Source organism: Schistocerca cancellata, chromosome 2, assembly GCF_023864275.1.
Source record: "Schistocerca cancellata isolate TAMUIC-IGC-003103 chromosome 2, iqSchCanc2.1, whole genome shotgun sequence".
NCBI classification, from domain to species: domain Eukaryota; kingdom Metazoa; phylum Arthropoda; class Insecta; order Orthoptera; family Acrididae; genus Schistocerca; species Schistocerca cancellata.
Window position 1 is genome coordinate 663305217 of NC_064627.1, and position 27145 is coordinate 663332361.

The 27145-nt window shown below is 42.5% G+C and overlaps 1 protein-coding gene and 1 long non-coding RNA gene across 3 annotated transcripts in view; one reads left to right on the forward strand and one right to left on the reverse strand.

Moving 5' to 3' along the window:
- Positions 1-1764: 1764 nt before the first annotated feature.
- Positions 1765-5995, reverse strand: LOC126162358 (serine/arginine-rich splicing factor 2). 2 transcript variants are annotated; one of them, XM_049918813.1, is made up of 4 exons: positions 5631-5995; positions 3339-3479; positions 2912-3132; positions 1765-2821 (listed from the first exon to the last, which is right to left on the reverse strand). In XM_049918813.1, exons 1-3 carry the CDS (start codon positions 5810-5812, stop codon positions 2919-2921), a joined length of 537 nt encoding a protein of 178 aa, XP_049774770.1. In that variant the 5' UTR covers positions 5813-5995; the 3' UTR covers positions 1765-2821; positions 2912-2918. The 2 variants fall into 2 exon arrangements, with proteins under 2 accessions (XP_049774770.1, XP_049774769.1); XM_049918812.1 differs by lacking the exon at positions 5631-5995 and adding an exon at positions 5046-5377.
- Positions 5996-6148: 153 nt separating this feature from the next.
- The window catches only part of LOC126162359 (uncharacterized), a 41992-nt gene continuing 20995 nt past the window's right edge, over positions 6149-27145 (forward strand). Inside the window, exon 1 of the long non-coding RNA XR_007535067.1 lies at positions 6149-6527. This is a non-coding gene — a long non-coding RNA (uncharacterized LOC126162359). The remainder of the gene's footprint in view (positions 6528-27145) is intronic.

Sequence of the window (27145 nt, forward strand, 5' to 3'; positions counted from 1 at the left end):
AATACGCATACTAATTATATAAAATCTATCAGGGTTATAATGGCATCCCAAATATCAAGTGAACACCTAATCTCAAAACAGAAAAATATTTTACACATTCAACACCACGGAGTTAGCTATTGATTTGTGTGAAAGGAAGTGGTACACCTGGAATATAGTACTTTTGGTATACACCAATGAACCACTACTTGCATGTACTGGATCATTATTAAAAAATAAATTAAGACGTATGAAATCAGTAACTGGAGTTATGCAGCCGAATTAAATGGATCACTTGTTAACAGTGATTTTAAACTAGAACTCTGAGTAGAAAGTACAAATGAAGCAAAATCCACTGGACAATACTTCAAAAGAAGAGAATGAAATGAACAGTTAGAAATGGAGCAAGGCACTATCACCACCACTATTACACATTCGATATGTTCAATAGTTTTTAAGTGGCTATACAGAGAATTTTCGCTTTGAAAATTATTTTAGTAACTGCAGCATCCAGTACTTCACTAGAAAGATCTGTGCAGCAAAACCTCACCTCTAAATGAAACCAGTATGAACAAAACACAGTTCCATGTCTTGCACTTTAACAGAATAAAATGGTACAACAAGTGAAACTGGTCACAACATTTTCAATATTTCACAACACCAGTAAAAGGTTTGGTCCTTCATTGCCCACCTGCAAAAATTTGCACATTTCTATGAAATCCTACACAGACAATTGAACTATGAGAAACCACAGGAAGTCCTGATCTGCCATTACATCAACACCTTTACGAACATATTAACTCAAATCATTAACTACATAACCTGTAAGTTTAACTACCTACGCATAACAAATTCTCTATCGAGACATACATGTTTCTTACTTAATAATATAGCAAACAGCTTCGTAATGTAACTGATCTCTGCAGACAAATTAAAATACTGTATAAAAACCAGCAGTTTGGAAACCTACCTTTTCAAACTTATTTTCTTAAATGTTAACTTTATTCCCGATAAGCAGAAAAATTCATTTCACACCCACCCTCCTCAGCAGACTAACATAAATTTACGCTCATCTCCTTAAGTAAGAAATATTTTCTGAACAAAAATAGTATATACCATACTTTCGATGCTCGCCAAAATTGCTGTATCAGCAGCAAGTGTACCACATGGCTCAGCTTCTGCAGACAACACGTGCGGCGGCTGCAGCTGCCAATCCCAGTACAGCACGCTCCAGGTGTCAGGTAAATGGGACAGTTAGGAGTGATGCTTCTTAAAAAATTTGAGATCCAGCAAAGTGATCAAGTCTGGCAACAACATTCCACCAAATATTTCAGCTTGTAGCCAGTGTAATTTGGTGGAGTAATAAATCAGCATCAGTGTAGGAATGGTTCAAGTCCAGAGAGGAAAAAATGGATGGAAGGTTTAACTGCAACACTGCCATCAGCTACCCGCAACAGCTAACCCGCAACACCGCTTACTCAGCCACCGAACGACCCCAACACAGCCTCTGCCACTCTCACTGGCTTGGCAGCACTCTCAGCCACCCGCCCTGCGGTAGCGGAAAAACATCGTTAGATCTCATATCTGAGCTCTGTGGCAACTTTTAGTCACCAAACAGTATTTCATCAGTGATGTGTCCAAAATTTAGTCTCTTAACTAATAAACTCCCTCATGATAAACTCAAATTAATATTTATAAATACTGGAAGGAGTACACAAGATGAAATACTGTGAGGTTAAGTAGAAAGGGAGACAAGGAGTCATTATGAAGCATATGGAACTACACTTCTTATACAATGAGTGTATTAATGCAGTAAGGTATTAACCTCCAAATCCATGCTCTTGCCTTAAACAAAAATTCAAAGTTATGTGATACACAGAGGTGACAATCAGACTAACACTGACATTCCAGATTATGTGATATTGAAAACTCTTATGCTGTTATTACAGGACGTTACAAAAATTACAGAATAGTACGCTGTATAATGAAAAATGAAAAAACTTGAGAGAACTACTGTATGTATATATATATACTGTCACTCAGACCTACATTTAAATAGCATGTTTTGTTACACTGAACACAAATGCTTTGCAAATTCCTAAAAGCACTAGAAGTAATCTGAAAAATAAGATATTCCTTAATGTTTCCTTGGAAATATGAATCTTACTTAAGCACCTACCATCTGAAAATTTATGAAATGAAGCGCTTTTACACAATAACACTCACTTCCTATAATTTACACAAAGGGTGGGACAATAGTGGAAAATTTGTTAACTGATCAAAGTAGCTTAATGTTTAATGCACAAACATTTACCAGTTACACAAATAAATTCACAATTCCTGTGAGATTGTTACAAATAAGAAATTCAAAACATTTTTAAAAATGCTACAGGAGATACATTACTACAGGCAATTCAGATTTCATTCCTACTCAGAACAATAAAAAATTTTAACAATATGTATGAAACCTATAAGAAAAACTTTTCTTGTGATTTAACCAGAAAAACTTTTCTTGTGATTTAACTGTTTCCCAATTGATAAAAACAAAAGTTTCAGCTCTGGCATGTAAAATATTGAAGGGGGCCTCAACAATCAATGCATATGTAGCATTTCTGTCCATGACAAGCAAATAACCACCACAACTTCAGCCAGAAAAAGAAAGTCATGTCCATTCAACTTTTTTATATCTATGTAGTTCTTTTGAAGATGAAAACTCAAAGTTTCAGTTACAAACACTTAACGCTTTCATCATGACAAATCATCAATACCTTTCCTTGCAGAAGACTGCTTCCACCACTAATCCACTAAAATGTGCAGAAACAATCCAACTGCAGCAAGTAACCTGGAAGCAGAAGCAGTGAAGGAAAATATGAAATACAATTTGCAACGGGGAAGACTGAAAGTAAAAAATGCAAGGTTCATCAAAACTTACCTATTATTCACTTTGATCTTGATCGAGATTTGCTCCTGCTGTCACGAGCAGATTTGCTACGTGAGCGTGATTTGCCACGTGAACTCTTGCTATCAGAACGTGATCTGGAGCGTGATCGAGATCTTGTGTATGAACGACGGCGAGATCTTGAGCGAGAGTAACGTGATCGTGAGCGCGAACGGCTCCTTGAGCGGGATCGGCGCCTGGAGCGTGATCTCGACCTGCATAATATGGAAGAAGGGCACAAACAAAATAAAAAGCATAAACGAATCATAAAGATCTCATATGTGAGCTATAACCAATGCCCACATGAAATGAATCACTTCCTGATTTATCACAGAAAGCAGTTAAGGAAAGTGATAGCCATGTGTCAACAATGAAATAGTTTTGGAATAAATCAGCAAGTGGTGCACTGATCTATACTTACCTCCTGCTACGGCGACTATGCCGACGATATGGCGATGATGGTCTTCCATAACGTGCCATCTGCACTCTGAGCTCCCTACCATCCAAGAGACGTCCATCCATGGCATCAAGTGCATCCTCTGCATCTCTCTTGTCATAGAATCTGAGAGAGCAAAAACATCAGTTAGCAATAGGCACACTTATAACTTCAAAAATTAAGTTACACTGTCACTAATGCACTGCTTATTATTGCACCAAGTTTGATATAAAGAGGTACACCACACATGTCAAGAACCCTCAAGGCTGCAATTAATATCGAAGCCTCTGTTAATCCAGCAGCAGTATGTTAATTGAAAACATACTGCTGCTGGACACTGCACAAAGCCCAAAAACTGAACAGGCAAGAGGAAGGTCAAGTCAGTAAGAATTAATCAAAGGGGAATGAAACCACAATTAACTAAGAAATTTGGTACTTCTAGAGTCTAGAACACGATTCTAATGACTTTATCTCACAAGGATAGCATTTGAAGTTTGTATCGATTTTTTTTAAATACATTTGGACAAAATGTAACTGACAAATTGCAATGGCACTGTCACCATAATCTAGAAGGTGCAATCACACCAAGTGATCTATTTTAGAAACGTAGGTGTAGTTAAAATGCCGAGTACATTAGAAATTGAAGTCACTTGCACGGCCTACCAACAAAGTTACAGCAGATATTCTGGAATCTCTGGATCAACTTACACTGAAAATATGTGCCTATACGAAAATTTTATACTGCAGTACTTTATAAGGAGTTCAGAAGGGCCCAGAACTAAAAAAGGAATAAAACAAAAAATTAAATGTACTTCTTTCCTTACAATCGCAATCAGATTTAGCAGACATTCTCGAAACGGTAATTTAAGACTTCTGTTAAGAAAGCTTTCACAAGAAAGTGTACCTGCACATGAAGTCAAATCAACTCAACAAACACACAATAGGAGGAAAGCCTATCATAGCATACTTCCATTTCACACTTAATAGCTAGCAATTGAGCTTACTCCCAGGTATTTAATACATCATTTCCGGGTAAGCCATGAACTAAAGGCCGAACAACAAGTTTTACAAAAATTTAATCCAAAGGCAAATAGATTATTCCCATAAAAACAAAAATTGGCAGTCAAAATGGTGAAAAGCAGTTTCTGGAAATTCAGGAACGTTTTATACCCCGTTTACATTACTAACATCGAGAATTTCCCAAGGGGAAAAACTGAAATAATTTGACGGCTGAAATTCACAACACTTCAAAATATTACCGTCGAATCGTCCTAGAATATCAGGAATTCAGCTGAATGATGTAATTATACAACTGAGAAAATACTTGAACTACTCTTAAATCCACATAAAATGCATATAACGTTTATATAAGAAAGGGAATTTGTTAAAATTTTATATGCGTGGCTAAGGTACATGCAAAGGACTTTCCAAGACTAACTCAGTGAAAACGAGAGAAACTGCGTAGTATTTATGTCAAATAGCTCAGGACTGTTTAACGTTCAATTTTAACCGCCAGACAATAAAACATAGATTCAACAGTGATAAACAGTTTAACTCTTCAAAAGTATCATAATCTTGTAAATGAAATGTGTTATCTGCAAGATGGCCGAAGTGCACAAAAGGTTCCTTCTGACGCCATATTGCTTTCAGGAATATCACACTTTGATTAGTATTCCATTTCATCTCTCTTACCTTACAAATGCGAAACCTCTGCTCTCTCTTGAAAATCTATCACGCGGTATGTAAATATCACCCACTTCTCCACATCTTTCAAATACACGACGCAAATCTTCAGGTGTTGTTCGGTAAGTGAGATTGTCTACTTTCAAAGAAACCATTCCCTCTATGCGAGGGGGCGGCCTACCGTAACTCATTTTATTTTTCTCTTGCAAAGAGCAATCACTATTACTGACAAGTCTACCTCACAATAAACTCCTGCAGCAACTACGGCTACAAGCCTTTTCCTCCTACCAGCCCTACTGCCCGCAACAGATCAATCTCCACAATGGCGAACCCTCTAGCAAGATCCTGATACCGGAAGTAACAAATATGGCGACTAGTCAACACAACAACTTACTATGTTGTTTGCATTAGAATAGGTAGTCTGAGACATAATATTTAAAAACTGAAAGCAAGAAAAGCCGTTTCCTTATGATTAAAATAAGAAAAAAAACTTTAAATGTAAGAAGTACTCTCAACATTTTATTTACTTTTTACAACTACGATTGCATGTCTTGAGAGACTACGATAGTCAAAACGAAAATAAAATTTACTCACCTCACAAATGCAAAACCTCGACTTTCTCTAGAAAATCTGTCTTTTGGGATATAAATATCCCCGAGCGTTCCAAATTTTTCAAAAACTCGCCTTAAATCTTCAGGTGTAGTTCTATAGGTTAAATTGCCCACTTTCAACGAAATCATGCCATCTATTCTTGGTGGCGGCCTCCCGTAACTCATTTTGATGCTTAATCGTAACAACAGCCGTTTCAGGAAACAAATATTACCTGTTTCTTATTCGCGTGGGTGCTAACAACATTGATATCAACTTAAACACACAGATATTGTCTCAAACGCAGTAGATAATCACTCGCTTTACAAAATGGCCTCCGTTAGAATACGTATGACGTCAGTTGCTATGGTGATGTACAGCGTCGTAAGACTACGGTCGTCGTGTAAGCACATCCTTTTTAGTTGTTTCTATTTTTGTGGAATACATTCGTAAACTGAAATTGTATCAACCATAGTTTTTATTAATATTTAGAATTAATTTATTTAGCAATGCTGTGAGTAATATCTAATATTTTTAGACAGAAATCTATTAGGTCGGTATACTTGATTTGTCATATTTTGGTACTGCGCCATAGATTGCATTGAAGCATTTTAATTGCATTGTATGATCGGAGTAATAAGATATTATTTTGTACTACAATCATAAATCTCTCTCTCTCTCGATGTGAGGCACTTGGCGTTCAAGCAAAATAACAACAGTACGAAACTGCGAATGGATAAGTTCTGCAAACGCTAAGAAGAAACAATGACAGGTTAAAGACTTGTCGTTGTAAAGAGCGCTAGCCAGGTGTATGTTTGATTACGTAAGTGATGTACCGCACTTAGGAAATGAAGTGTCCGACAACACTTCCGATTGACAAAACGTGCTGTTCTATAGTCTCAGGTAATACCTGCGCGCGCTCGTTTTTGCATCAGTTCAGCTATGTAATGCCCTCAAATCTTTTGTGTAATCCAATGAAATACTTTCCCACGACATTGCCATTAGATTTATTTTCCCTCGCGTATTTTGACGCATAAGATATAAGACGTTCTCTCCAATCGACAGGACGGTCTTTCACCTTTCCGGAACCTTGTTGAAGATTATATGCGCAAAGTTGCTGTGAGATCAGAATGAAACCTTACAGTTTTTTTCCCCCCTACTACACTCGATGTTATGTAGCAGAATTTAACCACAAACAACTGTGACAGTTGCCGAGAAAGCCTTTATTGTATAACTGGCAGTGAATTATAGTAGCTGACTAGCTGCACATCCACCCTTGCGACAAACCGTCAAGTGGTCAATTTGCGAAGGGCTGTTGGCTCGCTACAGAAAACCGATTTAATTTTCTCTTGGACCATCTTAACAGTAGCATTACGCACGTGATTCATGAGACACATTTACACTTAAGGGTGTACGAGTATGAAGTTTTGAGTTAATACTGACAACCGTACAGTGATAGTTGATTTTTAACAATATACAGGTAATTGGAAAATTGTCATGAAAACTTTAGATGGGTGATTGTGATGTCCACCATACAGAAGGAAGGAATTATTAATTTTTGTCGATTTTAGTGTACATTTCGTAAAGGAGTTTGACGTACTCGTGAATTTTCCTAGCAAAGTTGCTCAAGATAGTACCCTTATATTTATATAACAAGAGGAAGTTAAGGAACCCCTTGCCTCTCCTGTGGTAAAGAGATTGTTAATCAAGATACACAGCTTCATTAAATGACTCAGTTCCCTGTACAGTTCAGAAACATTAAAAGGAATCAGCGAATGTGATTAATGACAGAACAATTGAAGATTTAAGAACCAGGAAACGCACAACTGCACTGGATTTTTGGTACACAGTCTCAGTTCCACGACTGACTTGAGTCAAAAATCTGCAGGTACACTGACTATAATCTCTAACTTCAATTTACAACAAACAGTGACATCAGACCAAATAGTTTAGGCAATGACAAACTTTATATTTTTCATCAGAATGTATGTAATGGATCTAAGTAACAAACTAGACCAGTTGTCTGTCTGGATTAATGGCACTGATGCAATATACAATACCCATATATTATGTTTGACTGAACATCATTTGATGGAAAGTATTGAAATGGTGCAACTATATACGTACAACCTAGCGATTTGTTTTACTAGAAATACAATAGATAAAGGTGGAGTAATAATGCATGTTAAAAATAATATAATGTACAAGTCTATAGGTGTAAAAAAAGGTGTTGAACATTTCGATGCTTGTTGAATTAAACTCCACATTAATGCTCTGCATGTTATGTGATTACTGTTTACAGAGCACCTTCAGGAAAGCTTAGTCTATTCCTCAAGCAAATAGAATCACTTTTAACTCACCTGTTCTCGGAGAACAAAGAAATAATAATGATTGGCGATTTTAATGTAAATTTTCTTACTTGTAATAATGATAGAACAGATTTTGAGAATGTAGTGAGTTGTTTCAGTCTGAGGGCAGTTGTTGGCTTTCCCACAAGTACTGCACAAATCTGATTGACAATATTTTTGTAGACAATAACACAGTTGATAACATGTGTAACAATAATCTTAAATGGCCTTTTCAACTATGATGGGCACTTGTTAAAAATGCATGATGCAATACTCCGGCAGACAAGAGTAGTTTTACCAATCGAGCTTTTAGACTAATCAATAGTGAGAATCTGGAAACCTTCAGGAGACATTGGCAGCAGTTGGAATGGGACACACTATATCTGGCTAAAGACGCCAGTGATAAATTTAACACACTCCTGAATGAATTTGTTACCATTATTGAAGCTGTATTTCCCAAGAGAATTTCAGAAAGCACCAATCTGAGTGCTTACAGGAGACAATGTATCACTAAGGGAATCAAACCAGCCAGTAAAACAAAGAGAATGCTTTATGTCTCACTCAGAAATTGTAACAGACCTCGGGATAGGGAGCACTACAAATTATACTGTAGCATCCTAAAAAGTGTAGCCTAATAAAAATCCAAGAGCATGTTTATTAATTCTGAAGTTAACAATAAAAATATTTGGACGGTGGTCAAAAGGTAGACAGGAAAAATTGCAGAAGATACAGGCAGTATTGAAGTGTGTCATAATGGAAGCTTGGTAGGTGAAGGCATTATAGTTGACAATATCTTCAACAACAATTTTTTGACAATAGCAGATCAAATTAGTTGTAAAGAGTGTAGAGTTGAAGCCACGAATCTTCTACAAAAAGCAATGCAGAACAAAATTAGTCAGATGCCTGTACCCTGTATTACAACTGAAGAGATTGAGAAGGTAATAAGGCAAATGAAAAATAAAAATTCTACAGGTGTGGATCATATATCTATCAAAGTAGTATAGCACTGCTGCAAATTTATTCTTGAAGTTCTCTGTCACATATTTGAGTCCATAAATCAAGGTACTGGAACTGGCCCTAATAGACTCAATTGCAAAACCACTGTTCAAAAAAGGTGATAAAGCTGATGTTTCCAACTACTGGCCACTTCCATTGTTAATAAGTATCTCTAAAGCCCTCAGAAACTACTGTTCAATCATGGACCATCTGAATAAAAATATAATCCGTAATAAAAATCAGTTTGGATTCCAAAAGGGGTACTTCAACTGAACTCGCCATTTTCTCATTTGTTAACCAACTCCTTGAATCTAAACAATAAAATGTCTGCAGCTGGAATCTTCTTTGGTCTATCTAAAGCATTCAGCTGTGTAGATCACAAAATTCTACTTACGAAGGCTGAGCACTACGGATTAAATGGTAAAGTAAGGATGTAACTCGAGTCATATCTAGAAGGCAGAAGGTAGTTCTGAACAATTCTGCAATGGCATCTGCCTGCTCTGACAGAGGCACAAGAAAAGGTGGGGTGCCACAGAGCTTGGTGCTTGGTCCCTTACTTTTCCGCATCTTTAGTAATGATCTTCCATGCTGTATGACACAAGAAGCACACTTCACCCTGTTTGCTGATGACACAACCATTATGATTGACAAAACACCCAACTGTAGTCTAGAGAACACTGCGACCATTGTATTCAAGGAGACTCTAGATTGGTTCACTTCAAATGGTCTGTCACTCAATGTTAACAAGACTCAGTTCATTCAGTTTCCAACGGTAAATAAAAAAAAAAAAAAACAGGAAAATATTGAAATAAAATGTGGTGACAGAGAAATATTGGGAGTTGATCCTTTCAAATTCCTGGGATTACACATAAACACCAATCTAAACTGGCCAGTTCACATTAATGATATATGTGTAAGATTGAATTCAGCAGCATGCGCCATTCGCTCTATTTCATCTGTTTTGATTTGGAAACAAAGCGGTGTACCTAGGATATTTCCTTTCACTCATGACATACGGCATCATGTGCTTCATGAACAATAACCATACAATTTACAAATCAAACAGTGAATATCATGATCATGATACAAGAAGTAAACACAATCTTCACAAAAATATAAAAAAATCTCAGCATGGTAGAGAAAGGAGTACATTATTCAAGCATAAAAGTATACAATAAACTTCCATTTCATGTTATATCAGTCATTGGGGATATGACTAAATTCAAAAAGTAGCTGAAACTTTATATTTTGAATAGTTCTTTTTATTCTTTACAGGCATTTTTTGACTGTGTGTAAAATTAGTACACTGTGTTTGATTTTAAGCATTCCTATAAGAACTGACTATGTAGCTCTGGCATATCAATTGGTGATAGAATGTTTTTTATATCTATTAGAAGGTAAGACTTATAATTTGTTTGCGTATCGTTATTACTACTGTAATCTATGTTGTTGTTTTAACACTTGAACCTCGTGTATCTTTTTATATATGATTTATTTTGTAATCCTCATGAATGTTTAGATATGGTTATGACTGTAATAATCTGACACATTCTACATCCTAGTGATACACTTGCTGCAAGAATCTATGGAACACGAAAATAATTAAATAAATAATGGGTGAGTCTTACAGTGAGCCAAATGCTACCTCTAATTTAATGTATTCTGTAGTTTGAAGTAATTTGTAATGAGTTTGTATTCACTTTTAAAAGAAGTTTTTCTGAAAAGATATCAAATGCAAGACTTAGAAGTCATTAAAAATACATTGGGTCACTTCATGTGTTGTAGTCTCCTCACAATGAAAAAGTGAGGCAGTTGAAGGCATTTGATTGTGCCGGTCAAAAATATATTGGAGAAGTTAAATTTTTATGGAATATGTAATTCAGTACACATCTGCTTTACTTTATATTTGAGAAACAGAATGCAGAAAATAATCCTGGGCTGTTCGAGTAATACAAAGAGAGACCCACACATCATCTAGATGAAGAGAAATCACAGTGGGAGTCTAACAATATGCGATTATTGGTTCTTTATTGTTCTTGCTTTATGTTAGTAATCTACCATCTCATTTGAATCATGAGGCAGAATTAGTACTGTTGGCTGAGTATACAAACATTGTTGGGAAGTCAAGAAAGAACCATCAAGAGAGAAAATAATAAATGATGATTTTGTGAAGTTACTGACTGTTTTTGCGCAAAGGGACTAGCTTTAGACTTTGAAAGAATGCAGCTCACTCAGTTTTGTACTACCAAAAATATCCCCTCCCCCTTCTCCTCCTCCTCCTATTAACATACCAGTGGTATACTAACAAGAAACAATAAACAGGGTAGGAATTTTTAAGTTCTTACAGATGTGAATTGATGAAAATTTAACTGGAAGAAGATAGAGATGGAGATTGAGAATCAATAACCTCCCTATTAAAAGTATCATTGTTACACTGCAAAAACATTTCTGTTCGACTACATTTGTTATAAGAACAAATATTAACGTTGGGGACATAAGAGTTAACATATTTTACTCCACCTTAGACAGAAAGTATTCCTTGCAAAATAGAAAGCGATTAAAATTCTATGTGGGACCCACACACGTCTTAGTGGCACCTCTTTAAGGAGCTGGGGATATTAAACATAGCCATGAACTAAATTTATTCACTAATTAACTTAGTTGTCGGTATTCTACCTGAACTTAAGGGTAACAGAGATATCTGCATTACCATATCACCATTTAATGAATTTAACTTTTGCGCAGAAATAAAATGTATGATCGGTAGAAGTGTTTTCATATTTAGCTTGGAACTTTTTTTTTTAACACCATAGAGAAATTATTGATTAAAAAATTGAAATAGCAAGCATGTTACCTTTAAATATTTTTTCATTTCCTTTTTTTTAAAATTTGTGTTTCATCTTTGTTCAGCTGACAGAAGTTGTTAACAATGTGAATAACCAACTACAACCTTGAATACAAAGTACAAGCTCAGACTGCAACTAGAATGAGGCAGCAGCATTGGAAAGCCAACCATTACCTCAACAGAGGAACCATTTTAGCATTTGCCCTGAGTGATTTGTGAAACCAAGAAAAATCTGATGATGATGACTGGCAGATGGAGAATCAATAACCTCCAGATTAAAAGTATCATTGTTACACTTACTTTACTCAGTACATAGTAACCATGTTATATTTGCAGTATCAGTTTATATTATAAATGTATCATCATAAAAGAGCACTACAACAGGGTCATTCCATGTCACCCCCCCCCCCCCCCCCCCCTGTGGGTCCGGGGGTTAGAATAGGCCCGAGTTATTCCTAACTGTCATAAGATGCGACTAAAAGGAGTCTCACGCTTCAGCCCTTTGAGTTCAGGTCCCTTTCTATGGTTTGACCTGCCACTTTCAAAATTTATGGGAAGTGCGGGCCATATCAGGAAGGACGCCTTACGTGGTGCACAAGTTATCCATAGTGCTCTTAGTATCGATCTCCTGAATCTCTTGTCATGGCTTTGCATCTCCGCCTGCGATTCAACTATTTGGGCGAGGACAGTTTCCGAGGTATGTCATCTTCCGTTGTCTCGTCTTCTTTCGCCCCCATGACGATAATGGATTTCTCTGTGCCCAATATCCAGCACAGTAGCCAGTCCGTTGTGGTGGGGCCATCATGTACCCATTTGGTGGTAGCCCCTGACAACACAGAGATTGCACTGCTGATGCCCAAGTTGTAAACTACCCACGTATGCCAAGGAGTAGATGCCTGTCTTCCTGGGGAATCAGGACTCTCGGCAACGACCATCATGCCAGGTGGCCTTTGCTGTGGCTCGGTGGCGCCCATGGGGGAGAGCCCCTGATCAGAGTGGTTGGTATCAGGGAAGATGATCCACAAAGGAGCAAACTAAGTCATCTCTTGCTGGTGACTGTACGGCACCAGCAGTCTCTAGGAAGGGTAAGATCGAATACAGTGCCAACAGGTATGACCCTAAATCATTTCCCTCCCTCACTACAATGTGGGAGGAACGTAGAGCTACAGAACAGAGAGAGCCATATTCGCCTCAGTTTTTAGAATGTAGCAGAACTGATGGCGACTCCTTTCTACCTATGAAGCCTCAGTTTTTTGTTGAACACCTTGAGGATAAGTTTGGAGAAGTGACAGCACTGTCCAAGATGCTAAATGGCGCAGTCATGATTCAGACAGCATTCCCAGCCCAATACCAAGTGTTACTTGCTGTGACAAGCTGGGTGATACTCCTGTTTCCGTCACTCCCCGTAAAAGCCTCAACATGTTCTGGGGCATCATTTTCTATCGCAAGCTCCTCTTGCAGTCTGATGACGAGCTTTGCGTCAACTTAGAATGGTGGGGTGTTCATTTCATCTGGCGCATTTACAGAGGACCCAAAGACAACAGGGTTGCTACCGCTGCCTTCATCTTGGCCTTTGAGGGAGATTCATTGCCAGAAAAGTCGAGATGATGGTTTACCGCTGTGACGTTAAACCATACATGCTGTAAGTGCTGGCACATGTCTTCCCGCTGCGCTTCCAGCGCCGCATGTTGAGACTGCGAATGTTCACTGCACCCAGATACTCCATGTGCACCTTCTCTGACTTGCATCAACTGGGGAGAGCACCACTCCCCCTTCCCCCTGCGGGTCTAGTGGTTATAATAGGCCCGAGGTATTCCTGCCTGTCGTACAAGGCGACTGAAACGAGTTTCACACGTTTCGGCCTTTATGTGATGGTCCCCTGTAGGGTTTGACTTCCATTCTTCAAAATTTTCCCCAAGAGCGAGCCAATTCGGGAAGAGCACCTTACAAGGTGCGTCGTGTCCATTGTGCATTGAGATCTTTAGCCTACTTTCTCGTTGTCGCATTGCAGTACTGCCCATTCTCCATCTCTTGGGCGAGGACACCTTCCTGGGTGTGTTTTCCACTATGCACTACGCAGTGTCTATTTCTGCGTCGACGATGACCATGGACTTCTTTGCACCTGATATCCAGCACGGTAGCCAGTCTGTTGTGGTGGAGCTGCCATGTACCCTGTTGGTTGTAGCCCCCTGACCACACAGGGATCGCTCTGCTGATGCCTGCGCCATTAACTCCCGACGTATGCAAGGGGTAAATGCCCAACCCCCAGGGGCATCGGTACTCCCAGCAATGGCCATCCTGCCAGGTGGCCTTTGATGCGGCTAGGTGGCGCCTGTTGGGAGGCCCCCTGGTCGGAGTGGGTGGCATCAGGGTGGATGACATGCGATGAAGCGTAGTCCATCATTCTTGCTGGTGGTGAAACACCAGCAGTCTCTAAGCGATCATGAGCTCAATTCAACGTACAGAGTACAACCCCAAATCGACCCCCTCCCTGTCCACACCATGGGCGAAACATCAGGCTAAGGATGGCAGCGGATCTTATTCGCCCCAGTACCTTGTATGTTCAATAGCTGATGGGAATCTTTCATGACGATGAAGCCTCAGTTTTTTGTTGAGCACTTAGAGGACAAGTTCGGGGAGGTGGAGGGCTTGTTCAAAATGAGATCTGTGTCAGTCTTGATCAAAACAGCGTCCTCTGCCCAGTCATGGGAGTTACTCGCTTGTGACAAGCTGGCGAATGTTTCTGTAACCATCATGCCCCAGAAGAGCTTAAATATGGTCCAGGGTATCATATTTCACAGAGACCTTCTTTTGCTGTCTGACAATGAGCTGTGTGCCACTTTAGAGCGGCGAGGTGTACATTTCATCTGGCGTGTCCACCAGGGTCCGAGGGTAATCGGGATGCCACCGGTGCCTTCATCTTGGCCTTTGAGGGTGATACATTGCCTGAGAAGGTCAAGGTGATGGTATACTGGTCTGATGTAAAGCCCTATATCTCTCCCCTGATGCGGTGCTTTAAGTGGCGGAAGTTCGACCATATGTCTTCCCGCTGTACTTCCAGTGTCACATGCCGAGATTGCAGACGCCCATCACATCCCAATACTCCATGTGCCCTGACTCCCATCTGTGTCAACTGTGGAGAGCACCATTCGCCTTGCTCGCCTGATTGCAGGATTCTCCAGGAAGAAAGGAAAGCCATGGAGCCCAAGACCCTGGACCCACTGACCTACACTGAGGCCAAGAGAAAATTTGAACGCCTGCATCCTGTGCGTGTGATATCGTCTTACGCTGCCACTACTACAGTTCTGGCACCATCAGCTCCGCCAACCCAGGTCACCTCTCAGAGCCAGAAGACAACACCTGCCCCTTTGACAATGGGGTGCATTTCCCTCCCTGTTGCTCCTGAGCCACCTACTTCGGAAGCACCTCCCCCCCCCCCCCCTCAACCATCGTGGATGTCCGTCCCCTCTTCTAAGCCAGAGAAGTGTAAGTCTTCTTCGGATTCTTTGGTTAGAAAGGGGTCCCTTGGGTCACTCCCGTCCCAGGTTCTTTCTAGTGGGAAAGACGACACCCGCCAGTGGCTGAAGAGCCCTAAAGCAGCTGGTCGTAGGGCTTCACTGTCATCCTCAGTCCGGGGCCTGAGCCAGTGAAGTCCCCCCGGCCAGGGAAACTCAAGGAGCAGCGAGAGAAATCCAAAAAGAAAACCTTAAGATCAAGGAAATTGTGGTGGCACCCACACCACTGCTACCTACAAGCTCTGCAGCTGAGGATGGGGTGGAGATTATGGCGTCCGCTGAGGACCAAGATCTCGCCAGACCCTCAGACACAATGATAGAGAGTGCTCGGGCAATAAATTGGTGGCAGCATGTGACTCTGAGGTGTAAACTGCCTCATTGAATGTTCCATGGCTTTCCAGTCTCACAATGTCATCCTCCAGTGCAGTTGCTGCGGTTTTTTCCACCACCTGGCTGAGCTACGGCAACTACTATCTGCATTGCCCTGCAAGAAACCTGGTTCCCAGCAATGCAGAAAGCTGCCCTCCACGGCTATAAGGGATATTACTGGAACTGTAGCGACTATAATCGAGTGTCAGATGAAGTTTGCATTTATGTCCTAAATGCAGTCTGTAGTGAACATGTGCCCCTTCAAACCCTTCTTGAATATGTGGCTGTCAGAATAAGGATGACACAGGAAATATTTGTCTGAAATGTATATATTCCCCCAGATGGTGCAAAGTACCCCTGAATGTATTAGCTGCACTGATTGATCAACTCCCTAAACCTTTCCTACTTCTGGGAGATATTAATGTGCATAACCCTTTATGGGGTGGTACCATGGTTACTGGCCAAAGCAGAGATGTCGAAACTTTACTGTCGCAATTGGACCTCTGCCTCTTAAATACTGGGGCCGCCACACATTTCAGTGTGGCTCATGGTAGTTACTCGGCCATTGATTTATCAATTTGCAGCCCAGGACTTCTCCCATCTATCCACTCTGTGTGGTAGTGACACTTCCCCATCTTCCTGTCACTGCCCCAACATCAGGCACATGGACGCCTGCTCAGATGGGCTTTGAACAAGGCAGACTGTGGAACTTTCACCTCTGCTGTCACTGCAGAATCTCCCCCACGCAATAACATCGATTGATGGTTGAGCAGGTGACCAGCACAATTGTTTCTGCGGCAGAAAACTCGATCCCTCGCTCTTTAGGGTGCTAGAGGGGTAAGGCAGTCCCTTGGTGGTCGCCGGAAGTCACTGAAGCAATTAAGGAGTGTTGGCGAGCTCTACAGTGGTATAAGCAGCACCCTTCCTGGAGCACCTCATGGCCTTTAAATGGCTCCGTCCCCCTGTTCGCTAGCTTATCAGACAATGGAAGAAGGCATGTTGGGAGAGGTACATCTCCACCATTGTTTGCCACATGTCACCTTCCCAAGTCTGGGGCAAAGATTAAACATGTTTTCGGGTACCAGGCCCCAACAGCTGTCCCCGGTGTTACCATAAATGGCGAGTTATGTACCGAGGCAAACGCGATTGCCGAACCCTTTGCTGAGCACTTTGCTTGAGCCTCTGCGTTGGAGAATTACCTCCCGCCTTTCGCACACTCAAACAGCGGCTGGAAGGGAACGTCCTCTCATTCACTACAGGCTGCAGTGAATCCTATAACACCCCATTTACAGAGTGGGAGCTCCTCAGTGCCCTTGTACATTGCTCCAACACAGCTCCTGGGCTTGATTGCATCCACAACCAAATGATTATACATCTGTCATCTGACTACAAGCGACATATTCTCATCATCTTCAACTGGATCTGGTGCGATGGCGTCTTTCCATCGCAATGGCAGCAGAGCACCATCCTTCCAGTGCTCAAACCCGGTAAAAACCTGCTTGATGTGGATAGCTATTGGCCCATCAGCTTCACCAACGTTCTTTATAAGCTGCTGGAACGTATAGTATGTTGGCAGTTGGGTTGTGTCCTGCAGTCACAAGGCTTGCTGGCTTCATGTCAGGGCGGCTTCCACCAGGGTCGCTCTACCACTGTTAACCTTGTGTCCATCGAGTCTGCCATCTGAACAGCCGTTTCCATACAGCGACAATGGATTGCCGTCTTTTTTGACTTATGTAAAGCATACGACACAACTTGGCCACTTCGTATCCTTGCCACATTGTATGAGTGGGGTCTCTGGGGACCACTCCCGATTTTGATCCAAAACTTCCAGTCGCTCCGTACTTTCAGTGACCAAGTTGGTCACTCCCGTAGTTCCATCCATATCCAGGAGAATGGAGTCCCACAGGGCTCTGTATTGAGTGTCGCTCTATTTTTAATGGCCATTAACAGTCTAGTAGCAGCTGTCGGGCCCTCCGTCTCACCTTCTCTGTATGCAGACGACTTCTGCACTTCATACTGCTGCTCCAGTACTGTTGTTGCTGAGCAGCACCTAGAGGGAGCCATCCACAAGGTACAGTCATGGGCTCTAGCCCACGGCTTCCAGTTTTCAACTGCAAAGTCATGTGTCATGCACTTCTGTCGACGTCGTACTATTCATCCGCAACCCGCACTTACCTTAATGACGATCCACTCACTGTAGTGGAGACATGTCAGTTCCTAGGGCTGGTTTTCGACACACGACTGACTTGACTCCCTCATCTTCGTCAGCTTAAGCAGAAGTGCTGGCAGCACCTCAATTCCCTCCATTCCCTAAGTAACACCAATTGGGGTGCAAATCACTCTATGCTGCTGCAGCTCTACAGAGCCCTTGTGCAAACCCTAATTGACTATGGGAGTGTGGTTTATGGTTCGGCAGCACCTTCAGCATTGCATTTACTCGACCCTGTGCACCACTGTGGGGTCTGATTAGTGACAGGAGCTTTTAGGACGAGTCCAGTGACCAGTGTACTGGTGGGGGCTGGTGTACCTCCACTGCAGATCAGATGTGCGGAACTGCTTGCCAGTTATGCAGCACACATTCGTCATTCCCCTGAGCATCCGAATTACCGTCTCTCGCATCGCTGGCCCAGACTGGGGCTAACATTTGCGGTTCGCGTGTGGTCCCTTCTTTCCGAACTGCAGTCCTTCCCTTTATCACCTCTACTTGCGGTGCATTCCCGTATGCCTCCATGGGTACGCTTCGGCCGCAGCTTCATCTGGACCTTTTGCATGGCCTTAAGGACTCCATTAACTCGCTACTCTCCACTGTCACTTCCTCTCGATTCTTGACGTGTTCCGGGGCTCTTTAGTTGTTTTACACCAATGGCTCACAATGGCTCAATGGCTTATGGTCACATAGGGTTTGCATATGTTCATGGAGGACATACTGAGCAGCACTCCTTGGCAGTTGGCCACAGTGTTTTCACTGCAGAGCTGGTGGCCATATTTCGTGCTCTTGAGTACATCCGCTCCTGCCCTAGCGAGTTACTTCTCCTGTGTACTGACTCATTGAGCAGCCTACAAGCTATCGACCAGTGCTACCCTCGCCACCCTGTGGTAGTGTCCATTTAGGAGTCCATCTGTGCCCTGGAACAGTCCCGCTGTTCCGTGGTGTTTGTGTGGATCCCAGGATACGTCAGAATCCCCAGCAATGAACTTGCCGGTAAGCATGGTTTTCTGGCTTTGGGAGACAGAATTGCGTAACAGCATACACAACTAGCTGCGTGTCATTAAGGTTCAAATGGCTCTGAGCATGCGTGTCATTAAGGAGACTATGAATGTGTGGAAGTCTTCCATGCAGGCCTCTCGCAGGGAATCAGTTGTCTTCTGCCGGCTCGGCATTGGCCATACGTGGCTAACGCATGGTTACCTACTCCATCGCAAGTACCACCTCCGTGTTGCTGTGGCTCCCAAATGACAGTCGTCTACCTCTTGCTGGACTGCCTACTTTCAGCCGCTCTGCGGCAGACTTTTAACTTTCCCAGCACCCGGCCTTCGGTGTTGCGCAGCAATACCCCCACAGCAGCTTTAGTTTTATGTTTTATCCGTGAGAGTGGGTTGTATACTTCTATGTAGGTTTTAGCGCATGTCCTTTGTCCCTCTGTGTCCTCCACCCTAGTGCTTTTAGGGTGGAGGTTTTAATGTGTAGCAGAGTGGCTGACTTTCCCTTTTTATTCTCGTGGTTGGCCAGCCGCTGTAATCTACTTTCATGTTTTACTCTCTTCTGTTTCTTGTGTCTCTCTCTTGTTTCTTGTGTCTCTCTCTTGTTTCTTGTGTCTCTCTCTTGTTTTCTTGTCCTCTTTTGTTTGTTTTAGTGTTCGTTGCCTTCCCTTCATTGTTGTGGCTTTTCCTTTCTTTCCGTTTCGTGTTATATGTTTCGTCTGTTTTATTCTCACACTTGTGGCATTGTTTTATTAGGGACAAGGGATCGATGACCGTGTAGATTGGTCCCTTCTTCCACCTTTAAACCAACCAACCACTCCCCCTTCTCGTCAGAATGCCCAGTATTCCAAAAGGAGTGGAATGTAATGGAGTACAAGACCCTGGACCGGTTGACTTACACAGAGGCTAAACGTAAGTTTGAAAGATTACACCCCATTTGGTTGAGGTCGACATATGCTGCAGCTACATCACCATCTCCGTCCCAAGTGCCAGTGGTTCCTCACTCTGTGCCATGGATAGTGGGCCCTCCATGCCACCAGAATACAACCGCTTCCTTGTTGGTAGGGGGCAAATCTTCCTCCGTTCCTCCCAAAGCACCTACTTTGGGAGCAAGGCGCCCCCAAACATAGGGCACATCGGTCCCCTCCCCACTGCCGGAGAAGCAACTGCCTCCTCCAGCTCCTCTCATGTGGAAGGGGTCCCTTGAGGTCCTCTCTCCCAAGGTCTCCACTGATGCCACGGCAGACACTCACCAGTGGCTCATGGAGCCAAAAGCTGCTGGACGAAGAGCTTTATGGTCTTCCTCTGTGCCTGAAGCTGCTTCGGAGTCGTCTTCCCAGCAAGCCCCCAAGTGAAGCGAGAGAGCAAGCAAACTAAAAAGTAGATTACTAAGAAACAGGACCCTCTGGTGGCCCCAACACCACCACTCACTACCAATTCTGCATCTGAGGATGTAGTGGAGATCTTAGCATCCCCTGTGGACCTGGATCTCACTGATGCCTCATCCACTATAGAAATGGCTACAAATACTCAATCGGTGGCAGCAGGTGACCCAGAGACATAACTTGCCTCTTTGCGCGCTTCATGCATTCGCAGCCTCACACATGATAACATCATCCTCCAGTGGAGTTGCGGTGGATTTTTCCACCATTTGGCTGAGCTACAGCAACTGCTTTCTGCATTGCCCTTCAGGAAACCTGGTTCCCGGATATGCGGACCCCTGCCCTCCGGGGTTATAGGGGATATTACAAGAATCATAGTGACTATAATAGAGTGTCAGGTAGAGTTAGTGTCTATGTCCTGAACTCAGTATGCAGTGAACGTGTGCCCCTTCAAACCCCTATTGAAGTTGTGACTGGCAGAATAAGGACGATGCAGGAAATATCTGTCTGCAACGTATATCTTCCTCCAGATGGTGCAGTACCCCTGAACACATTGGCTGCACTGATTGATCAATAGCCTAAACCTTTCCTACTTTTGTGAGATTTTAATGCTCATAACCCCTTGTGGGGTGGCACCGTGCTTACTGGTCGAGGCAGAGATGTTGAAAATTTACTGTCATAACTCTACTTCTGCGTCTTAAATACAGGTGCCCCCACACATTTCAGTGTGGCACATGGCACATATTTGGCCATTGATCTCTCGGTTTGCAGTTCTGGCCTTCTCCCATCTATCCACTGGAGAACACATGATGACCTGTGTGGTAGTGACCCCTTCCCCATCTTCCTGCCACTGGCCCAGTATCTGGGCCATGTACGCTTGTCCGGATGGGCTTTAAACAAGGCAGACTGGGAAGCCTCCACGTCTGCTGTCACCATTGAATCTCCCCCACATGGTAACATCAATGTGGTGGTGGAGCAGGTAACTACAACGATCATATCTGCGGTGGAAAACACGATCCCTCGTTCTTTAGGCTGCCCCCGGCAACAGTCTCTCAGTGGTCGCCGGAAGTTGCTGAGGCAATTAAGGAGTGTCGGTGAGCTCTACAGCAGCATAAGCGGCACCCTTCCCTAGAGCACCTCATAGCTTTTAAACAGCTCTGTGCCTGCGTTCACCAGCTTATCAAAAGACGGATACAGGAGTGCTGGAAGAGATAAGTCTCGACCATTGTGTGCCATATGTCACCTTCGCAAGTCTGGGCAAAGCTCAAATGAGTTTTTGGGTACCAGACCCCAACAGGTGTTCCCGATGTTAACATAAATGGCGTGTTATCTACTGCCGCAAACACTATTGCCGAGCACTTTGCTCATGCCTCTGCGTCGGACAATTACCCCCCCCAGTCTTTCACACTCACAAATTGGATGGAAGGGAAAGTCCTCTTCTTCACTACACGCCACAGTGAATCCTTTAACGCCCCATTCACAGAGTGGAAGCTCCTCAGGGCCCTTGCACATTGCTCCAACACAGCTCCTGGGCCAGATCGGATCCACAGTCAGATGATAAAACATCTTTCATCTGACTACATGAGACATCTCCTCATGATCTTCAACCGGATATGGTACAATGGCTTCTTTCCATCGCACTGATGGAAGAGCACCATTGTACCAGTGCTCAAACCTGGCGAAAACTCACTTGATGTGGATACCTATCGGCCCATCAGCCTCGCCAACATTCTTTGTAAGCTGCTGGAACGTATGGTCTGTCGGCTGTAGGGTTGGGTCGTGGAGTCATGTGGCCTACAGGCTCCGTGCCTGGACGGTTTCCGCCTGGGTTGCTCTACCGCTGATAATCTTGTATCCCTCGAGTCTGGCATCTGAACAGCTTTTTCCAGATGCCAACACCTTGCTGCTGTCTTTTTTGACTGACGAAAAGCATATGACACCACCTGGCCACATCATATTCTTGCCACATTGTACGAGTGGGCTCTCAGAGGCTCGCTCCAGATTTTTATCTAGCATTTCTTTTTGCTTCCCATAGTTCCCCCATATCCAGGAGAATGGGGTCCCACAGGGCTCTGTGTTGAGTGTATCTCTGGTTTTAGAGGCCATTAACTGTCTAGCAGCAGCTGTTGGGCCATCCATCTCATCCTCTCTGTATGCAGACACATCTGCATTTTGTACTGCCCCAGCAGTACTGGTATTGCTGAGCGGCATGTACAGGGAGCCATACACAAGTCGCAGTCATGGGCTGTAGCCCACTGCTTCCTGTTTTCGCCCTCAAAGTCGTGTGTCATGCACTTTTGTCGGCGTCGTACTGTTCATCCGGAACCAGAACTTTACCTGTCGATCCCCTCACTGTAGTGGAGACATATCCATTTTTAGAACTGGTTTTCGAAGCCCAAGTGACTTGGCTTCCTCACCTTCACCAGCTTAAGCGGAAGTGCTGGCAGCACCTCAATGCCCTCCGATGCCTGAGCAACACCAACTGGGGTGTAGATCACTATATGCTTCTGCAGCTCTACAGAGCTCTTGTTCAATCCTGCCTTGACTATGGGAGTCTGGTTTATGGTTCGGCGGCACCCTCAGTGTTGCATTTACTCGACCCAGTGCACCACTGTGACCTTCGACTAGCGACGAGAGCTTTTAGGACGAGTGCGATGACCAGCATCCTAGCGGAGGCTGGAGTCCCTCCATTGCAGGTCAGGCATGCGCAACTGTTTGCCAGTTACGTTGCACACATTCGTAGTTCTCCTGCACATCCAAGCTACCATCTCCTTTTCTCACCCACGGCAGCTCATCTCCCGCATTGGTGGCCCAGGTCAGGGCTTACAGTTGCAGTTTGCGTCCGATCCCTTCTATCTGAACTGGAGACCTTGCCTTTACCGCCTATACTCTAGGTCCATTTGCATACAACTTCATGGTGTGAACCTATGCTGCAGCTTCGCCTGGACCTTCCACATGGCCCAAAGGACTCAGTTAACGCTGTGGCTCTCCGCTGCCACTTCCTCTCGATTCTTGACATGTGCTGAGGCCATGAAGTGGTTTACACCGACGGCTCTATGGCTGATGCTTATGTTGGCTTCTCAGATGTCCATGGAGGACATATTGAACAGCATTCCTTGTCTGATGGCAGCAGTGTTTTCACTGCAGAGCTGGTGGCTATATCTCATGCCCTTGAGCACTTCTGTTCGTGCCATGGGGAACAGCCTACAAGCTATCGACCAGTGCTGCCCTTTTCATCCTTTGGTAGCGACCGTCCAGGAGTCCATCTATGCTCTGGAACGGTCCGGTCATTCAGTGGTGTTTCTGTGGACCCTAGGATACGTCAGAATCCCAGCCAATGAACTTGCTGACAGGCTGGCCAAACAGGCTACATGGAAACCACTTATGAAGATCGACATTCCAATAACTGACCTGCGTTTTTTTATGCTGCCAGGATTTTCGGTTTTGGGAGACTAAGGCTACCTATTGTGCCATAAAGACCCACCTCAGTGTTGATGCGGCGCCTGGTTGACTGGCCCATCTTCTGATGCACTGTCCCACTTTGACTGCCTTGTGATGAAATCTTCGATTACTGGACTCGTTGCCACTGTTTTATCTGACAACGCCTCATCGGCTGATTTAGTTTTACGTTTTGTTCGTGAGGGTGGGTTTTATCATTTGATTTAAGTTTTAGCACATGTCCTATGTTCCACAGTGTCCTCCACCCTAGTGCTTTTAGGGTGGAGGTTTTAATGTGTTGCAGAGTGGCTGGCTTCTCCCTTTTATTCTCATGGTCAGCCAGCCATGGTAATCTGTTTTGTCACTTTAATCTCTTCTACTTGTTTCTTGCGTTTCTTCTTCCCTTTTGTTCATTCAAGTGTTTGTTGGCTTTTCGACATTCTTGTGGTTTTTCCTTTCCTTCCGTTTTGTGTTTTCAGTCTAACTTGTTTTTTTTCTCATTCTTGTGGCATTGTTTTATTTGGAACAAGGGACTGATGACCAAGCAGTTTGGTCCATTCCCCCCCCCCCCCCCCCCCTCTTTTAAACCAACCATGTCAGGGGAACTAGGTGTCCCCAGTTGACCACCTCCAAATGTAATGAAACTTAGTGTGAATCTACATGGTCTCTGATGGTTATATATGAAATTTCAGTCCAGTATCTTCTGTGGTTGAATTTTTAGGGGCTTTTAAAGAGAGGCTTTTCATCTTTGCATCACAAACAAAGGTGAATATATGCCAAATTTGCTAGTCTGTCTTAAAAGTTCTAGAATACATTTTGCCATTTGCTGTAATATATATAGACAACTTTTTAAGCTGAATCACACCATGCCAAAGCTAAAAAATTCATTGCACTATTCTGAGAGCCAAAGGGTGACCAACTACTGCTACTTTTCATATGAACCAATCACACCAAAACTTCAGAGGATGCTTCCTACCTGTGATGCCTACATATGGTTCAAATTTAATTAACACTGGATGCCTAGATGAAAAGATATACATCTGCAAAAGCAGGCCAAAATTTCCTATGTGCATATTTTAGGGGGCAGTATCTCAACTGTGTCTTGTTCAATCCTTTATTCTTGCCACAGCTAGGAAGAACATGCTTTAAGATTTTCAGAGCTGTATTAGGCCTATTTAATTTCTGTATCTCGCATTTTGATGAGCAGGAATACGTTTCAAAAGTTATTATTTTAGCACTTTGAGAAAATTGAAAAGTGAAATATTTTGCTCATTAAATCCTAAAAATTAATTTTTTATTCAAGTATATAAATCAGTTTCAAGCATTAATTTAACACATGCCATAAAAACAAGTATAATACATGACACAGCAAATTTGCAAAACGAAAATACTAAATTGTCAGTTCCAGTTTTGGTTAAACAGTTCTACAAATTTGTCAAGGCAGATTGTGGATAGCTGTATTGTCTTCCTGATGATGATGTTGATGGTTCTTCTGAAGTCGTGAAAATATGTTGCTCAGGAGTCCAGCAGGTGTCTTTAGCAGTTGGCCAGTGGAAGGAACGAGCAGAAACGTGTAGGTGCATAAAGCTGAAGAGGACATCTTCTTGTTCATGTGAAACATCACACGTTTCCAGTCCACCAAAAATTGTCATATATACATGCAACATATTGTCCTGATTGTAAACTGTAGCATCATTGTAAATTCTGCTTACTCTGAGCTGATTACAATTAATTGGCTTAAATTGATGATTTTCTCTTGTTGCAGATATTGTATGTCCCATGGCAAACCTTGTTTCATGATCAGGCTGAATTTTTCAATTTCTTCTATTGGTACATAAAAGAACTTTATGCCTGGAATACTATCATCACAGAATTTGAACAAATCATATGGAGTCACTATTTGGTTATCTTAGGGCCTCAGCAGACTAGCATGGGCTGCTAGTCTTTTTGCTGTTCCCCAATGCTATCACAAGGCGATTTACTGTGGCTTGTTCCAAAAAAAAAATTCCATTCGCCAGTGGTGCCAAAATCCTTTTTGTGCAGACATAAATCGATGAAATTTTTGAAATTCTTGTATTGAGTAGCTGTACCATTATTAAAGTAAGAAATGTTCGTATTGTTTTCAATCTTTGTCTTTAAATATGCTATTAAATTTATCTGAAAGGCATGGACAGCAATGGTATCATGACAGAGACAGTTGCTATCGTACAAATGCTAATACTTTGACATTCTTTGCCACCAGAATAAACAACAAATGGATGTAATGTGACCCGACTATTCCTCCACTCAAATCCTTGCACAGCATCATGAACATCAAATGAATAATTCTCAGCAAAGTCCATAAATATAATTAATTCTTTTATGCAAGGTTTCTTTTTAGCTGCTTAGGGTATAAACTTTGGTGTTCTGACAGAATGTGATGGCTTCTTAAACATGTAATTTTCAGCATCAGTGTGTCCATGAAATTTTCAACAGTTATCTGACATGTCTCTAATGTGTCTGTCAGTATGGACCCATTGCTTGTATTCCATTGTTTCTTTGGGGTCATAGTCTTTAAAAGCATCTCCAAGAAAAGCCTGTTGTTGCTTTTTTCCTGGATGTTCCTCACAATGTTTCAGCATACAATCTTTTGTTTTCAAACTGCATGCAGTTTTTTTTTTTCCCCGTCAAATCCTTGTAGTCATCTTGGATGGATGTTGCTGAAGCCAGCATTAATTTGTCATTTTGATGAATTGCACACACACATACCGAATGTGATCCAGAAGCATCAACTGTAGTACAACATTTCAGCCTGAGCTCACAAGCACAGTTGATTTCCCTATTGCTTACAATAAGCAATGAATGTTCTTTCAGGTTACAAAGTAGCAGGCATTTTTTGCTTGTGATTTTTTTCCCTTTTGTTCTTACTGTAACACAATCCTTTTTACCTGGGCATAAACAAGAAAACTCACCATCTTCAAAAATGTGAGGACATTTTGTTTTACTTAACATCATTGAGCGTTTCCCCTTTTCAGTTTACAGTTCTTTAGTTTCCTAGCCTTCTTCACCATTTTAGCTGAAACAGCAAATTCTTTAGCTGTTTTTTCAGTAGTCCAACTGTTTTGGGCTAGGGTCAAAATTTAAATTTTACTGCAGTTGCTTGAAGTCTGAATCTTAATCTGAAGTTCTTCAATTAATATGTCCTTATCTTTACATTTTTGGCACTCTTCTGTTTGTGTTTCAGTAATATCTACTTGGCGCGTTCCAGCAGCTGTGGCAGTTACCTTATTAATGCTGCCTTGGGCTTTTAGAACTTTGCGCTTTATGTATCCCATTGAATCCCTTTTGCTGATCTGTTGAAGCTTTAATGGTGACTCTCCAAATGATGATAATGAAGTATTAGCAGTAAAGCAAGCATCAGCAACATCAGTGTCTTCAGAAGATGGTG

Bases quoted from the DNA above. Each gene is read 5' to 3' on its own strand.
- LOC126162358 (XM_049918813.1), bottom strand. From the start codon at position 5,812: ATGAGTTACGGGAGGCCGCCACCAAGAATAGATGGCATGATTTCGTTG. The intron at 3,480-5,630 runs GTGAGTAAATTT...TTGCTCTCTCAG, and splicing joins CGAGGTTTTGCATTTGTGAG to ATTCTATGACAAGAGAGATG. The intron at 3,133-3,338 runs GTAAGTATAGAT...CATATTATGCAG, and splicing joins CATAGTCGCCGTAGCAGGAG to GTCGAGATCACGCTCCAGGC.